This window comes from Chiloscyllium plagiosum, unplaced genomic scaffold (genome assembly GCF_037043375.1).
Source record: "Chiloscyllium plagiosum isolate Xiang-an unplaced genomic scaffold, Cpla_swu_hap1 HiC_scaffold_10, whole genome shotgun sequence".
Classification (NCBI taxonomy): Eukaryota; Metazoa; Chordata; class Chondrichthyes; order Orectolobiformes; family Hemiscylliidae; genus Chiloscyllium; species Chiloscyllium plagiosum.
The window spans coordinates 102213286-102231301 of NW_028270148.1; the positions used below are offsets into that span (position 1 = coordinate 102213286).

General features: G+C 42.5%; 1 protein-coding gene across 1 annotated transcript in view; it reads left to right on the top strand.

Annotated features, from left to right (window-relative positions):
• Positions 1–18016, top strand: part of cfap61 (cilia and flagella associated protein 61) — a 240219-nt gene that overhangs the window by 75947 nt on the left and 146256 nt on the right. Inside the window, exon 12 of the mRNA XM_087990980.1 lies at positions 15011–15150. Coding sequence (XP_087847106.1) covers positions 15011–15150 — 140 coding nt within the window. The remainder of the gene's footprint in view (positions 1–15010; positions 15151–18016) is intronic.

The window sequence follows — 18016 nt, forward strand, 5'->3', positions numbered from 1 at the left end:
CCAGCATCCAAGAACATTCATGTCACTTACAGTGTGCATCAACACCAATGCTGCACCTCAGGGTGCAATGACAACTATCATTATAATGCTACAGCAAAAACACTGTGCTCAGAGACACACGCCTGGCTCATGGACTGGACATGGCTGGATCTCTGGGCTCTTCACTCACTGTTAGTAGTGCTTACTCACTGAGCTTATCTAGATGCTGACACCAGTCCTGCCTTGCATCACCTTACCTTTTTGCATTTTGCCACTCAGCCAGGGACACTAAGTTCACACTGCTGCTATATTGCTGTACGATTCAGCACAGGAAGCTTGTCATGGTTGTCAGCAGGCCTCAGTCAGGTCAAAAGGGATAAGCTTCTGAAATAACTACACAGAGGCAGGTATCCCATCACTAAGGCCCTGGCCCTGGCCCTGGCCCTGGCCCTGGCTATGGCTATCCTGCAGCTCAGAGTCAGTCACCTGAACTAAGGAGAGTTTCATTTTATGGTTATATATTTTTTTCTTTTTTTTGTTACAGATGTTGTGCTTATTTTTCCCCAGCACCCATGTCATGTGTTTGCAGGTGTCAGACACAGTGAAAAACAACAAGTGTGTAGATCTTTATTTATATTCCACCACCAGGAAGAAAGGAAAATCTTCTGGTTATATACTTTTTTATTTTTTTTTGCGGTAATGCTTATTTTTTCCCCAGCACCTATGTTATGCGTGTGCAAGTGTGAGACGCAGTGAGAGACACAAGGTGCACAAATCTTTATTCAGTTTCCACCACCAGGAAGAAAAGAAGTACCCAAGTGGCCAGTGAAAGCAGTGCCCTTGACATCAAAGGGCAATGCTGTGTGATCAAACAGTGAAGGGGAGGTCAGGGATTAAATCAAAATCTTCTGGTTATATTTTTTTGAGCATTTCAGCGATGGAGAGAGCTGCTGGATAAGCTCGGGGTGTTTTCTTTGGAAGAGGGAAGATTGAGGGGGAACCTGATAGAGGGGCAGAAGATGATGAGGGGCATGGATGGGGGAGGGGGGTAGAATAATGAAATAACCCCACAGAGGTTGGTATCCAGTCACCAAGCCCCCCCCTTTATATACACGGGGAGAGTCCCTGACACTGACCCAGCTCCCTCAAGGGTCAGATCTCAGAGTGAACAGACCCTCTGAGACTCCTGTTCTTTTCTTTTTGCAGTAGTGCTTATTTTTTCCCCAGGACCATGTGTGTGTGCAGGTGTGAGACACAGTGAAAGACACAAGGTGCACGAATCTTTATTCAGTTTCCACCACCTGGAAGAACGGAAACACCCGAGTGGCCCGTGACAAGCAGTGCCCTTCATATCAAAGGGCAATGCTGTGTGATCAAACAGTGAAGGGGAGGGCAGGGATTAAATCAAAATCTTATGTTTTTTGTCCTTTTTTTTCCTTTTTTAAATTTTTTTTTCCACCCCCACACGATCGCCTAACTGTGGTAGTACTTATTTTTTTCCCCAGCACCCATGTTGTGTGTGTGTAGGTATGAGACACAGTGAAAGACACAAGGTGCACAAATATTTATTCAAATTTCCACCACCAGGGAGAAAAGAAACACCCGAGTGGCAAAGGGCAATGCTGTGTGAGCAGACAGTGAAGGGGAGGGTAGGGATTAAATCAAAATCTTCTGGTTATATATATTTTTTCCTCTTTTTTTTCTATTACCCCCACACTACCACCTAACTGCGGTAGTGCTTATTTTTTTCCCCAGCACCCATGTTGCGTGTGTGCAGGTGTGAGACACAATGAGAGACACAAGGTGCACGAATCTTTATTCAGTTTCCACCACCAGGAAGAAAAGAAACACCCAAGTGGCCAGTGACAAGCAGTGCCCTTGACATCAAAGGGCAGTGCTGTGTGATCAAAACAGTGAAGGGGAGGGGAGGGACTAAATCAAAATAGAGTTGGACACTCCCCTCTTTTTTTTTTGGAAAACACCCAGGTGGCCAGTGACAAACACTGCCCTTCACATCAAGGGGCAGTGAACTTCTGGTTTTATTTTTCTCTTTTTTTTCTTCTTTCTTTTTTTTTCTTTTTTTTTTCTTTTATAATTTAACCCCCACACTACCACCTAAGTGCGGTAGTGCTTGTTTTTTTCCCAGCACCCATGGGAGACAATGAGAGACACAAGGTGCACGAATCTTTATTCAGTTTCCACCACCAGGAAGAAAAGAAACACCCGGGTGGCCAGTGACAAGCAGTGCCCTTGACATCAAAGGGCAATGCTGTGTGAGCAGACAGTGAAGGGGAGGGCAGGGATTAAATCAAAATCTTCTGGTTATATTAGTCAGCCAGGGCTTTCCTAATTGGCCCAGGTTAACAACCTCAATCAATATCCACGTAGACAATGAGGTGAACCTGATTCCAATCATTACAGCTTCGATCAGGTAATCCCAACACTGTAAGTCAAGGACAGCCTCTAACAACAGTCGAGAGGATTGGAAGCCATCATAGAATCCCCACAATATGGAAACAGGCCATTTGGCTCAACAAGTCCACACCGACCGTCTAAAGAGTAATCCACCCAGATCCATTCCCCCACCCTATATTTACCCCTGACTAACGCACCTAACCTACACATCCCTGAACACTATGCACAATTTAACATGGCCAATTCACCTAACTTGCACATCTTTGGATTGTGGGAGGAAACCAGAGCACCCAGACGAAACCCAAGGAGACACGGGGAGAATGTGCAAATTCCATGCAGACAGTCACCCAAGGCGGGAATCAAACCCAGCTCCCTGGCACTGTGAGGCATCAGTGCTAACCACTGAGCCTTTGCTGCCATCAGTCAACCACTCAAGACCAAAAGTCAGGATGCACTCCACAATAGTGGTGAGGAATCAAATGTCAGCGGGTCATCATCAGTCTTGACTCTTTCTGCTCTTCTGGAATGACAAGAGGCAGAGTTTGGGGGAGATTAAGCTGTTACTTTCCATGCAGGTGGGGAGGCATCTCAGGGGTTGATTATGGTGTGTAGAGTGCATGCAGGGTTAGTGATGTCAGGAGTTGGAATGGACATGAGTGAGTGACAAGGTTCCACATTGTTGGCTAATTAGTAAAGGTAGGACACATGGGATTCAGGGTGAGCTTGCCAAGTGGATACAAAGTTGGCTTTATGGTGGGTGCTGGTGGGAGGATGTTTTTCCAACATGGAGGCCTGTGACTAGCAGTGTTCCACAGGGATCGGTACTAGGTCCACTTTTGTTTGTAATTTATATAAATGGTTTGGATGAGAATATAGGAGGCATGGATAGTAATTTTTCAGATGACTCCAAAATTTAGTGGATGGTAAAGAAAGTTATCTAAAATTACAAAGATATCTTGATCAATTGGGTTAATGGGCTGAGGAGTGGCAGATGGAGTTTAAATTGGACAAATGTGAAGTATTGCATTTTGGTAATACAAAAAAGGATAGGACTTATACAATTAATGGTAGAGCCCTGGGTAGTTTTGTAAAATAGAGAGACCCAGGGGTTCAGGTACACAATTTTTTTAAATTTGCATCACACGTAGACAGGGTGTTTAAGAAGGCATTTAGCACGCTTGCCTTCTTTGCTTCGACCTTTAAGTATGGAGTTGGATCATCATGTTGAGTTTGTACAGGACGTTAGTGAGGCCTCTTCTGGAGCACTGTGTACAGGTCTGGTTGCCCTGTTATAGGAAGGATATTATTAAACTAGAGCAGGTAGAGTCATAGAGATGTACAGCATGGAAACAGACCCTTCAGTCCAACCCGTCCATGCCGACCAGATATCCCAAGCCAATCTAGTCCCATCTTCCAGCACCCAGACCATATCCCTCCAAACCCTTCCTATTCATACATCCATCCAAATGCCTCTTAAATGTTGTTACTGGGAATGGAGGGTTTGTAATATAAAAATAGACTAGAAAGGCTGGGACATTTTTCACTGGAGAGTAGGACGTTGAGGGTTGACCTTATTGAGGTTTAAAAAATCATGAGTGGCACAGATAAGGTCAAAGACAAGGATCTTTTCCCTAGGCTGGGGGAGTTCAAAAGTGGGGGCCATATTTTTAAGGTGAGAGGAGAAAGATGTAAAAATGACATGAGGGTAATGTTTTTACACAGTGTAGTTCATGTGTGGAATAAACTGCCAGAGAAAGTGATGGGTGCAGGTACAGTTACAACATTTAAAAGACATTTGGATAAGTTCATGAATAGGAAAGGTTTGGAGAGATATAGGCTAAACACAGGCAGTTTAGTTTGGGCACATGGATGACGTGGACTGGTTGGACCAAAGCATCTCTCTCCATGCTCTATGACTCTGTGACTCTATGAGTGAGCGAAGATGTTGCAGGCATTAGTGAGAGCGGTAGAGCAGGAGTGGGAGGTTGGTACAGTAGCAGAGACAGAGTGAGCGTCAAGTACCAGAGAGAAATTGTTGACACTTATGCTGGGGGAGTGGAGAAGGTTTTCCCATAGTGCTGGGAATTAGATCATTACCTTCTTCCGACAGTGTTGAATTGAATTGAATTGAATTAGGTTTATTGGCACATGTACTCACATGATTGCAGTGAAACATTTACAAGTCACCACTTATGGCACCATCTTCGGTACAAAGGTACCTAGGTACAGAATCTTAGGTACAAAACAGAAGCAAAAGGAAAACAAAGTTTAAAAAGTTGAACATTACAGTTCTTATTAAAAAAAATGAAGAGCAAAGAAACAGTTAACAGTTCAACACCACAATCCAAATGCACCTGGCCATGCTGGCTTGCATTCCTCACAAGGCCGCGATTTTCTTCACATTCGGGCTCGACCGTGTGCCCGCTGCTGCCCCGGACTGCCTGCTGTTACTGCCTTGCAGTCTATTCCTGTTACTGCTGCAGCCTCAGGCTGGCTGCTCCCACTCTCGACTCTGTCCTCCCTGGGCTACCTGCTCCTGCTCTCGCCACTGAGCACAACGGGCTGCCTGCTTCCACACTGCCACTAGAGTCCTGCTATGGTCGTGCTTCAGGCCCCTAGCCACTTCCACACTCTGGACCTCGAAGAAGTCACAATGCTGCTGACCACCAGAGTTCTTTCTGGGCACACCAGCCTGGTGGCTGACTGACAAAGCCCCCAACTGCTGCTGTCACCACCACTGCCTCCACGACGGAGCTCCCTCCAGAAGGTAAGTTAAGAAAAGAAAATCTAAAAACCTATGGAAGGAAAAGAGCGAGAATCGAAGAAAGAAAGGCAGTCGGAGTCTAATTTAGGAGCCATCCTTCACCGCCATTTTGAAGTGTTGGGCATTCCTCCAGTGTCTGAGACTCCGTTTACCCAGCAACCTGTCTGCATTGCAAGGTGCTGATTTCGCCTTGTTTTACAAGTCTGGGGTAAATGTCAGAAACCGTACACTGTAGCTCTGAACTGACAGTGTTTGCCTGGGTACACAACAGGCTTTTAAAAAGAGAGCAAGAGCAAGGGATACTGATGAATTCTGGGATATCTGCTCAATGGAGTAATTCTGGGAATAGCATGTGGTAAGATGGGGGCCAGAATTGGGCTTGATGGGTACCATAAATATGGGGTAGGCGGTTAATTATGCAAGTTTGATAACATATAGTGAGAAATCTCATAAGGTTTTAAGGTGGAAATCTTCCAAAAATATTGGTATGAGCTAAAATAATATAAAATTCAGTTCTCTGATGTTCTCTGCAATCTGTTGCACCCCATCCTATCTTAGTTTTCCTCTCAGTTGCTGTTGCTGCTCTGGAAGAGATATAGTCAGATATTTGAGAAGCAGCAAAACTAAGAGAAGAAGCCTTTGAGTGGATGAAAACTGAAAGAATTATGGATGTTGTAAATCAGAAACAAAAACAGAAGTTGCTGGAAAAGCTCAGCAGATCTGGCAGCATCTGTGAAGAGAAATCAAAGATAACATTTTGGGTTCAGTGACCCTTCCTCAGAATTGATGGTAGCTGGGAAAATGTTGGTTTATATTCAGAAGATAGGGTATGGGGAAGTGGAAAGGAATAAATGATGTGTACAGATAGAGCCCAAAGAGAGAGAGAAGAAAGTTGGACAGACAAAGGAGTTGAAAACAATCTGGCTGGGGGATTTAATAGCTGTTATTGGAGACTGTTAGTGGCTAACAATAGGTACTGTGTAATGGCAAACAATGTGATAATAAGGTCAGGTGAGTGTGTGGTAGAGGGCTAGGACATGTCGGAGTTCAGGCCCTAAAATTATTAAATTCAATATTGTGTCTGGGGGACTGCAGGGGCCCCAAGCGGAAAATGAGGTGGTGTTCTTCCAGCTTGCACTGAGCTTCAGTGGTGCAATGTAGCAAGCCTAAGGAGAAAGTGAGGACTGCAGATGCTAGAGATCAGAGTAATCGACTTGGAGAAAGTGAGGATAGTACAAAGATGTTGGCCAGGGAACATGGTGGTGTGTTAAGGTGGCAGGCAACTAGAAGCTGAGGGTCTTTTCTGCAGGCAGAACATGAATGTTCTACGTAGCAATTACCCAGTCTACGCATTGTATCCCCATTGTAGAGGAGACTGCATTGCTAGCAGCAAATGCAGTAGCCTAGATTGTATGAAGTGCAGATAAAGTGCTACTTCACCTGGAAGGTGTGTCTGAGCCCTTGCATACTGAGGAGGTAGGAGTAAATGGGCAGCTATACACTTTTGCAGTTGCAGTCACAATATACTGATACTGTGCAGATGGCTCAAACTGAAAGCTTACCAAAGGCTGCAAATGCACAGATTATTGAAATATGAAAGGAACTGGCTAACAAATCCTCCATAACATAAATCAATTCAAGAAAGATGTTGCTGATGCCACACTAAAGACATTTCTAATTATTGATGTTGCTTGGTTATTCTGGAGCAGTGGGTGGATATTATGTATGGTTGGGGAAGAGACTGTTTATAATGTATAAACCCACTAGATGTGGGTTTGAGATGAATCTGTGTATGATGTTGGTAGAAAAGTGATGATAACAATATGTGTATGTGATGTAGGGAGTGAGCGGCTGACAAGAATGTATTTATGGTGTTGGGGGAGAGGGGCTGATTAATTGTTGGTTTTGGATGGGAGAGGTTGACCATGTTACATGTCGAGTGCTGGGGGAGTAGAGGCTGATTACAATGTGCATATGCTGTTAGGGGTGAGGGACTGATTACAACGTATATGTTGTGTTAGTGGGGAAGGGCTAATTACAATGGCCTGAATTGTATAAAATTTGGCTGTCAGTTGTATTCCAAGAAGGTTTCTCTCCAGAAGACCAAGCAAGTGTTGCAATCATCCAAAACTTGCTTCATCAACTACCTACCATTAATTAGGCATTGCTAATGTCTGATGTTAGCCTGATTTTACCACTTGTCATAGCCATAAATACTCATCACTGCTGCGATCTTTGGTGATGGCACCATCTTTAAAAGATTCTGTGCACTGGACAAGCTCTATCAGTTGCACAGTTCATGATGTTTGCCTTATATATGACAAAGGCTAAATGCCACCCTGCTGTGCGGACAGTGACTTTGAGATCCTGGTGGATTGGGTGATGCAGAGGAGGTCTGTTCTCTTCTCCCAGAAATGGCAATGCAACCAGACCTTGCCAGCCTTGTCTAATGTTGCCACCAGTATAGTTGTCTCGAGGAATGCTCATTGATGTAGAAAGAATGTTACCAGGCTCATAGTGCCCATCTATTCTTGGTTACCGCACATTCACCCTATAACTTCTGCTGCACCAACCTCATCAAAAATCATAGTCTACCACTCTCAGTGCTGCATGCAATATCATTTCCCACTTGCTCTAACGCATCTAATTCTCCTTCACACTATTAATCCTGCATGGCCTCTAGGTGATGTGGTGCCGACTTCTAGCTCCTCACTCTCTACAAGAAGAGGATCCTGACCCTGACAACCCTGAGGGACTGGCTGACTATGCCCACCCTCTGATATCAGAGGCTGCCGTTGAGTTACTGTGCTGGGTCCCTGTCCAAAGGGTGCCACCCTTAACTTGACTGAGGAGTTTGAATTGAGAGGTGGCTATTTGGTTGGAACACATGCATTGTATTTACCTGTAAGCTGCTGACACATGGTCCGGGTGTGAGATTGACATAGAATAGTGCAGCATACAATATGATTAACCTCTTGACTGATTACTACAGATAACAGTGTTAAGTTGCCTGGCTTTATGTCTGTGCTAGGCAGCAAGGCAAGACAAAGGTACTGAAGTTCTGAAGAATGGTCACTGTACTCACAATATTAATACTGTTTTCTCTTCACAAATGCCTCCAGACCTGCTGAATTTTTCCAGCAATTTCTATTTTTGTTTGTTTCAGTTCTCCAGCGTCCACTGTTCTTTGTTTTATTTATGTCAAAAGTACTGTGGGCCTGGTCACTTTGGCTTAGGGGGCAAAGCATGAAAAGGCAAGTAAAGGCATGGCATGGATGCTATGACCATCAAGATGGGCTGAAAATGAGTGAGCACTCAAGGAATAAGCAAGTAGTCTGAGATGTAACCTGTAACTTTCTGTGAACTGGGTAGTGCTTGTTGAAGCGTGCAGAGTGTCCTTGCAGCACTTTGCAATGATAGCTACTAGTGTGCCCAAAAGTGTAAGTGGTTTGAATATGTGTCATTAAGGTGCAGAGAGGTCGGTACGTTTTAGATGCTAGAGTCCATGGAAATGGAGTGAATGCATCCTTTGCCCATGGAGCATCCTCTGAGATGTTGATGCTGGATGTCCAAGATAGAGACAGGAGAAGCAAAGCTACAAAGTGCTTTCACCAGGTTCTACTCTGACTTCTATATTGGAAATTCTCAGCATCTGCTTGCTAGGCAGCAGGTAGTAGATTAGCAACCTGCATTGTAACGAGGTGAGATAAGACAATAATGAGTGAGATAATTAAAAATATGTTTGTTAATAGGCTTCTCACCTCTTTTGAGTGAGAATCTCATCTTGACATCCAGGACTGTGTTGGAAAATGTGATTTGTTGCTCCCAACTTTGAGAAAGGCCTCATTAAACTTCTCAAGCAATGCTCCCAAAGTTTTCATCTTTGCCCATGCCATTTACAGCTTGACATCATTCTACCCAATATGTTTGTAGTTACATGAAGCTAAAGAAATAATGTTTGTTTTATATTTTAGATGAGATAATGCTTAGAATTAAATTAATTCATGATTGGTTGTCAGGTTTTCAATTGGATACTCCTCTCTAGATTCATAATTTCGTAAGTTTGACTCATTCAAAATCAACTGCATTACTTCACATTATTACATGATCCCAGTTTAGAAAGAGAGTAAAATATTGAAAGTGAAAAGATTCAATAGCATTGTATGTATTCAGTCTTTGGCATTTGAGCCATCAAACTGCTGTCATTGGAGAGAGACAACCAGTAGTGCTTTACTGTGAGGGTCACCACATTTCAGGCAGGGGCAGAGATTGAGAAAGCGAGTCCTTCATGATAACCTCAGCCAGTGCAGGAATTTGAACCCATGCTGTTGGCGTCACATATCAGCCATCCAGCAAACTGACGTAATGCCCTACTCTCCATTACCAGGAAACTTATCCTGTGAAACCTCATGAGACGCCTTTTCCCAAACTCTGAGGAAATCTTCATAAAAGCCAATATGACTTCCAATCAAACCTATGGACATGATCTTCACTACTCGACAATTTCAAGAGAAATCCCAGGAACAATACGAACCATTCTACATGGACTTCATTGATCTGACCGAAGCTTTTTACTCAGTCAGTTGGGAAGTCTTTTTTGCCTTGTGGGATGTAGATGTTGCTGGCTGGCCAGCATTTATTGCCTGTCCCTAGCTGCCCAGCTGTGGTAAGCTATCTTCTTGAACTGCTGCAATCCATGTGTTGTGCATCCTGTCTGCAATGCCCTTTGGGAGAGAATTTTAGGATTTTGCCCCAGTGACAATGAAGGAATGGTGACATATTTTCAGATGAGTGGCTTGGAGGGGAAATTGCAGATGGTGTTGTGCTTATGTATCTGCTGCCCTTGTCCTTCTAGGTGGAAGTGGTTGTGGGTTTAGAAGGTGCTGTATAAGGTATTTGGTGAATTTCTGCAGTGCATCTCGTAGATAGTACACACTGCTGCAACTGAATATCAAAGTGGATGTTTGTGGATGTGGTGCCAATCAAGTCGGCTGCTTTGTCTTGAATCATGTCAAGCTTCTTAAGTGTTATTGGAGCTGCACTCATCCAGGCAAGTGGGGAGTATACCATCACACTTCTAACTTGTGCCTTGCAGATGATGGATAGGCTTTGAGGAATCAAGAAGTGAGTTACTCATCGCAGTATTCATTGGGTCTGACCTGCTCTTGTAGCCACTGTGTTTATGTGGTGAGTCCAGTTGAATTTTTGGTCAATGATAATCATAGGAGTAGAGGATTCGGTGATGGTAACACCATTAAATGTGAAAGGGTGGTGGTTAGACTGTTGTTTATTGGAGATGCCATTATCTGGCATTTTTGTGGAATGAATGTTACTTGCTACTGGTCAGTCCAAGCCTGGATATTGTCCAGATCTTGTTGCATTTGAACACGGATTGCTTCAGTATTTGAGGAGTTGTGAATGGTATTGAACCTTATGCAATCATCGGCAAACATCCCTACTTCTGACCTTATGATGGAGGCAAGGTCATTGATGAAATAACTGAAGATGGTTGGGCACAGACACTACCCTGAGGAATTCCTGCAGAGATGGCATGAAGCTAAAATGACTGACCTCCAACAACCACAGCCATCTTCCTATGTGCCAGGTATGACTCTACCCACTGAAGTTGCCCCCGATGCCCATTGATTGCTCAGGGTCCTTAGTGCCACACTCGGTTGAATGTAGCCTCGATGTCTAGGGCTGTCATTCTTGTCTAACCTCTCAAATTCAGCTCTTTTGTCCATGTTCAAACCAAGCTGTATTGAGGTGAGGAGCTGGGTGGCCCTGGTGGAACCCAAACTGGGCATCACTCAACAGATTATTGCTGAGTAGGTGATTGCTTGATAGCACTGTTGATCACACCTTCCATCACTTTACTGATGATCGAGAGTAGACTGATGGGGCGATATTTGGCCGGGTTGGATTTGAACTGCATTTTGTGTACAGGATACACTTGAGCAATTTTCCTTATTGTTGGTAGATGGCAGTGTTGTAACTGTACTGGAACCGCTTAGTTTGGGGAGCAGCAAGTTCTGGAACATATGTCTTCAGTACTATTGCTGGACTGTTAAGAGGGCCCATAGCCTTTGCAGATTCAGTGACTCCAACTATTTCTTGATATCATGTGGAGTGAATCAAATTGGCTGAAGACTGGTATCTGTGATAATGGGGGACCATTGGAGGAAGCCAAGATGGATCATCCACTCAGCACTTTTGGCTGAAGATTGCTGTAAATGCTTCAGCCTTACCTTTTGCACCGATGTGCTGGACTCCTCCATCATTGGGGATATTTGTGGACCCTTCTCCTCCTCCGGTGAGTTGTTTAATTGTCCCCCACCATTCACAACTGGATGTAGCGGGACTGCAGAGCTTAGATCTGATGTGTGGAATTACTTAGCTCTGTCCATCACTTGCTGCTTAGCTGTTGGTACACAAGTCATTTTGTTAGGTGTCCTCACCAGAGTGAGCCTTCATTTTTAGGTATACCTGGTGCTGTTCCTGGCATGCCCTCCTGCAGTCTCCACTAAACCAGGGTCGATCTCCAGGTATGAAAGTGCTATGGTACACTCTTCCAAAGGGCTAGCTGTCCAGTGAAATTCATCAACATCATCCATCTCCTCCACAACAAGACGTCAGCAATGGTCTTCACTGATGATAATGACAGAATCCTTTGAGGTCAAGACAGGAGCCAACCAGAGATGTGTCATCACTCTCATTGTTCTCTCCATCTTCATCTCCACCACTTTTCTTTTTATCAAGAGCAAACTTCCCAGTCGTATGGACATTGTCTGCAGAATGGACAGAAAATCTTTCACCCTTAACTGGTTCAAATCCAAGAAGAAAAAGACACTGACATTTCTTGTGGCATTTTAGCATGTGAACAACAATGTCATTTCTGCTGTCTCAGAACAGAATCTTGAAACCTCTCTTAATGCCTTTACAGAAGCATGCCGAAGAATTGATCTCAGCCTTATCCTCAAGAAGGCTCAAATCCTTTTAGCAACTTGTCTTAGGTCAGGTTTTTTCTATTAAGATCAATGTGAAAATCCTCCCAAATGTGGAACATTTCCCTTATCTGGGAAGTTACCTCTCATCTAAGGTTGACATTGTTATGAAGATTCAACATCGCAACCAATCTGTGAGTAACACCTTTGGATGCCTAAGGATGAGAGTTTTCACCGACTGTGACATCCATGCTGATACCAAGATCCTTGAGTATAAGGCAGTCATCCTTCTGAGTCTTTGATACATCTCTAAAACTTGGACTATATATAGATGCCACCTCAACACCCTTACAAAATACTATCAAAGATGCTTGAGACAGATTCTCCATATCAGCTGGGAGATCAAGCAGACTAACATCGGTGTTCTGAAGCAACCAATAGCACCAGTATTGAGATCATGATCATTTGAAACCAACTCCACTGAACTGACAAAGTGCTTAGGATGCCTGAGTTCCAACTGCCAAAGCAAATCTTCTTCGCTCAGCTCAAGAGAAGTACTCAAATGGGAGGAGGACAAAGAAAGCATTTCAAAGACTTCCTGAAGACTTCTCTCAAGAAGTGCAATATAGGTGTCAACACATGGGAGGACTTCGTTCAAAAGAAACCAACTTGGAGAAATTCAGGACTTATACACTTAATGATAAGGTCCGAGGGAGTGTTGCTGAACAAAGAGACCTTGGAGTGCAGGTTCATAGCTCCTTGAAAGTGGAGTCGCACGTAGATAGGATAGTGAAGAAGGCGTTTGGTATGCTTTCTTTTATTGGTCAGAGTATTGAGTACAGGAGTTGGGAGGTCATGTTGTGGCTGTACAGGACATTGGTTGGGCCACTGTTGGAATATTGCATGCAGTTCTGGTCTCCTTCCTATCGGAAAGATGTTGTGAAACCTGAAAGGGTTCAGAAAAGATTTACAGAGATGTTGCCAGGGTTGGAGGATTTGAGCTAAAGGGAGATGCTGAACAGGCTGGGGCTGTTTTCCCTGGAGTGTCGGAGGCTGAGGGGTGACCTTATAGAGGTTTACAAAATTATGTTAAAAATCACACAACACCAGGTTATAGTCCAACAGGTTTAATTGGAAGCACACTAGCTTTCGGAGCGACGCTCCTTCGTCAGGTGATTGTGGAGGGCTCGATCGTAACACAGAATTTATAGCAAAAATTTGCAATGTGATGTAACTGAAATTATACATTGAAGAATTGATTGTCTGTTAAGCCTTTCATCTGTTAGAATACAGTGATAGTTTTATACTTTTTCACACAGAGGGTGGTATGTGGATGGAATGAGCTGCCAGAGGATGTGGTGAAGGCAGGAACTATTGTAACATTTAAGAGGCATTTGGATGGGTATATGAATAGGAAGGGTTTGGAGGGATGTGAGCCAGGTGCTGGCAGGTGAGACTAGATTGGGTTGGGATATCTGGTTGGCATGGACGGGTTGGACTGGTGGGTCTGTTTCCGTGCTGTACATCTCTATGATTCTGTGTACGGATGTAATTCTTCAAGAACAACTTTCAGCAAAAAGAAGTACGGTAAAGGAACTGGACAAAAGAATGCCAATAATCTCAAGGCCAAGGACCAATTCCACCTCCTAGAAAAACCTGCCAAATGTGTAGTCCGAGTTGCAGCTCCAAGATCAGGTTCAACAGCCACACAAGGACCCACAGAACCCATGACCAAAGACACAGAATTTCTTAGGTAGACATTCATGCTCATTAGTGAGTTAATGCCAATGATTTGTGCCACTTTTTCTATCTAAAGAAGAAAACTGTAAAAAAGTTCGACACAAATGTAAAAGACAATGTTACTACATGATTGTATTTCCAATACAAGAATTGGTGAGAATGAAAATGTAGCTCCTGAAGACAAAAATATTGCCATTGACAATCAAAAAGTGGTGCACAAGAAAGACTCTCAAAGTGCCATCAAAGAAAAACTTTGATCCCTGATCAGGATTCTTGGTGGAGGTTTGTAACCCAAACCAAACCCACAACCTTTGATAACTACTTCCTGAAATTGGAAAGCCCCAAGAATGGAGTTGTGAATCTCAGAATAGGGGCCTGCCAACTGCTTTGAAGGGACTCCTGAGTCATCCGAGCTCCATAAAAATTCAGGCCATAATACCTAATTCTGCTTTTAATCAATAGTGCAGCCAAGAAGTTGTACTGAGTCTGCCAATGGTCTTGGAAATCCCAATCCAATTTTCTCAAAGAATTTTATAATGTTTAATGAATTATTTCATGCCCTGTCTGAAAACTGGTTGCTGAAAGCAAGATAGACAATGACATGCTCAGCGTGTTAATAGAAAAGCCATGATGGTTGTCCTCAGATTGTATTGTCTGAACTGCGGTAAAATGATGGTATGGGGTAAATTCCAAGACTTTTTAAATGATCTTGGTTTAATATGACTATTTATTAGTGTGTCTACATGTGTCGCAGTGAAATATCTTTCATGTTTTCTTGCTGAATAATTTAAATAAATAAGTGTAATATTCTCAATTACTCACTATTAATGTGAACTAAATGTGTATATCAATGCAAGAACGACAAGTAATATTCAGTCCATTCAGATAAACAATACAATGAGCTACTCACAGTCATCTAAGCTGCCATTTGCCAATAATTTTATCCACATCATTAAAGCTGATTAGTTAAATTCCCACTAATATATGCTTTGCAAAAACAACTATTGTATGACTAATTGTTTTTACTACACTCATATGGTACTTCAACTGTGCAACATCACAACCATAGTTTATGATGTTCTCTGAATCATTTAGTGATAAACTTTAAGTGGAATTTTTAAGGAATTATTAGTTTTTCACCTATATTTTGTTTTACTAATTACTACAGGACAAAGACTACTGTGTTATCACAGTACCTCATCTCATCCCAGAATTCCCTTTGCTAAGGGACTTTGTCCGTGTTGTGCCCTACAGCAAGACTACGTTATATCATGAGCTATATGTCACTCATCGCAAAGGCTTGTTAAAGTAAGGACCCTTCAAAAACCAATTTACTGTGCTTTCTTACTTTCTGAATAAGTAGGAAAATGTACCACTTGGTGTGCTGTTAAATCATAGTCCACAGGTTGTTACATGTGTGATTATTAGTGGATGTTGATCTCAAACAGGCCATCAGTTCACACACTAGAACTGGCCTCAAAATTTTGAAAATAGGGAGATTAAAAAGAAGTTGGAGGTCTTGACCCTTACAAATGACCCCTGTTGGAAAATACACAGATTCAGAAGTTAGCTGATGCTAGGTTTGGCTTGCAGTAATGTCCTTTGCAGTTAGAAAGCCTGTCAGCACTCACCATCTCAGCAGAGGAATGAAAGATCACCTCTTGACTGAGGTGTCAGCCAACAGTCTGTGCACAAGGAACTGCATCCTAACTAGAGGCTGGTGTTTTCAAGATGGAAGGTGAGAACATTAGAACAAAAATATCATTTTGAAGAATGATGAAATTTTGGTTTGAAAATGAGCAGATTAGCTTGTGGTGCATTGAATTAATGTTGTGGTGTGGTAGAAGATAACTTGAATTTCAAACTTTTACAAAGTGAGTTTATGATATCTGTAAAGCAATTAAGGGAACCAGTGTATCTGGGTGCCTGAAACCTAGTCTTATGGTTTATTCATGTGGCTTATGCGGAATATCGAGAGTCTGTGGCCACCACCCCCTCACGCTTTCATCTCTAGATCTGGAAATTGTAAGTACAATGACATGAAAATGTTTTATTGAATGGAAAGTTTAAACCACTTAACACATTAGAGAAAAATGTTCTGATAAATTAATGTATAATCGGCAAACTATGGATAATTGATGTATCAAAGAAATTATATTTTTAGCAATATGGAGTTTTTTTACAATCAATCACGGAATCTGTACAGTGCAAATAGAGGATGTTCCAACCATCAAGTCTGCACTGGCCCTCCGAAAAGCATCCCCAAATCCACCCTATCCCTACATTTACCATGGCTAACCCACTCAGCCTGCACATCCCTGAACACTATCAGACAATCTAGCATGGACAATCCACTTTGCCAGCAGATTTTTGAATTGTGGGAGGAAGCTGAAGCACCTGGCAGAAAGCCACACATAACTGGGGAGAATGTGCAATCTTCACACAAACAGTTACTCACGGCTGGAATTGAACCCAGATCCCTAGTGCTGGAAGGCAGCAGTGCCAACCACAGAGCCAACATGCTGTCCCTTTTCAACAGTTTTCAATCTTTCCTGCCTCTCCCAAATGCTGCATTGATTTATATTACAGTGCCATTACATCATTTGTTCAATTTCCACAATTTTCCTTGAAGCTACGTAGACTTGCGATAAGTCTGATTGCAGGAAACTTGCAATAAATTTGTGTTAAGTGGAGCTTCAAAATAGTCAAAGCCCCTATATAGCTTGCTTTGCCTGTGGATGTCCTCTATGTCAAAAAACAAACAAATGAAAACAGTGATGATGTGAAAAATGTCTGTTTTTCAATTTGTTCAGACTTGCAATAACATGGGCTTGTACAGTAAAAGGCACTGAAAAATATTGGGAGTTAGTTCAAGGAAATCTTAGTTTTTTTTCGGCTTAACATTTTTTCTTCAGATGAGCCTGCCGTGTTTTCAGTGCAGTCAAGCATATTTTTCATGTTTTTGTGCAGCTGTATTAAATTCTGGAGCATCTCTACAATCTTTATGGCTTTACCTATGGAAATAGGTGAATGAGTGGGTGGGCATTTGACAGATTCTCCACAGCCATCAATGTGTTAATTATCCTTTTCTTCCGTGACACATTTTGTCTACTTCGCTGATCCACACCCTAAAAGTGCTGGTGGTCATCCAGGTAATTGTCCTAACATTCACAAAGCATCATGACTTAGAGTCATAGAGTCATACAGCACAGAAACAGACTTTCACTACAACCATTCCATGCCAACCATAATCCCAAACTAAACTAGTCCTATCTGCCTACCCATATCCCTCCAAGCATTTCTTATTCAGGTACTTATCCAAATGTACTTTTAAACATTGTAACTGGACCCACATCCACTATTTCCTTTGGAAGTTTATTGCATACACAAACCATTCTCTGTAAAAAGGTGGCTCCTCATGTCTCTTTTAAATCCTTCTCTCACCTTAAAAATATGCTCACTAGTCTTGAAATTCCCTCACCCTATGGAAAAGAGACCTGACATTCACATATATACCACTCATGCCTTTATAGATCCCAATAAGGTCACCCCCTCAAACCAAAATTTCATCATTCTTCAAAATGATATTTTTGTTCTAATGTTCTCTATATTCCAGAGAAACAAGTCCCAGTTTGTCCAGCCTCTCCTTATACCTCAAACCCTCCATTCCCAGCAAAATCCTTATAAATCTCTTCTGAAACCTCTCCAGCTTAATAATATCTTTCCTGTCACAGAGTGACCTGAACATGGCCACAGGACCTCAGAAGAGGCCTCACCAACATCCTGTATAATCTCAACATGACATCCTAATTCCTATATTCAAAGGTCTGAGCAATGATTGCAAGTTTACTAAATCTCACTCTCACTTTTTAGATTAGAATCAATCTAAACATCAGGTCATAGACAGAGAACACAGGGGGCTAACACCTTCAACATATTGTCTAGCTATCACCATTGTTAACAGCTAACCCGAGAATGCAACTTTAAAAAAAAGGGTTTTGTGATTTACACATGAAAGAAGTGAAACTATCACTGTATTCTAACAGATGAAAGGCTTAACAGCCAATCAATTTTTCAATGTAAATTATGTGTTACGATCGAGCCCTCCACTATCACCTGATGAAGGAGCGTTGCTCCGAAAGCTAGTGTGCTTCCAATTAAACCTGTTGGACTA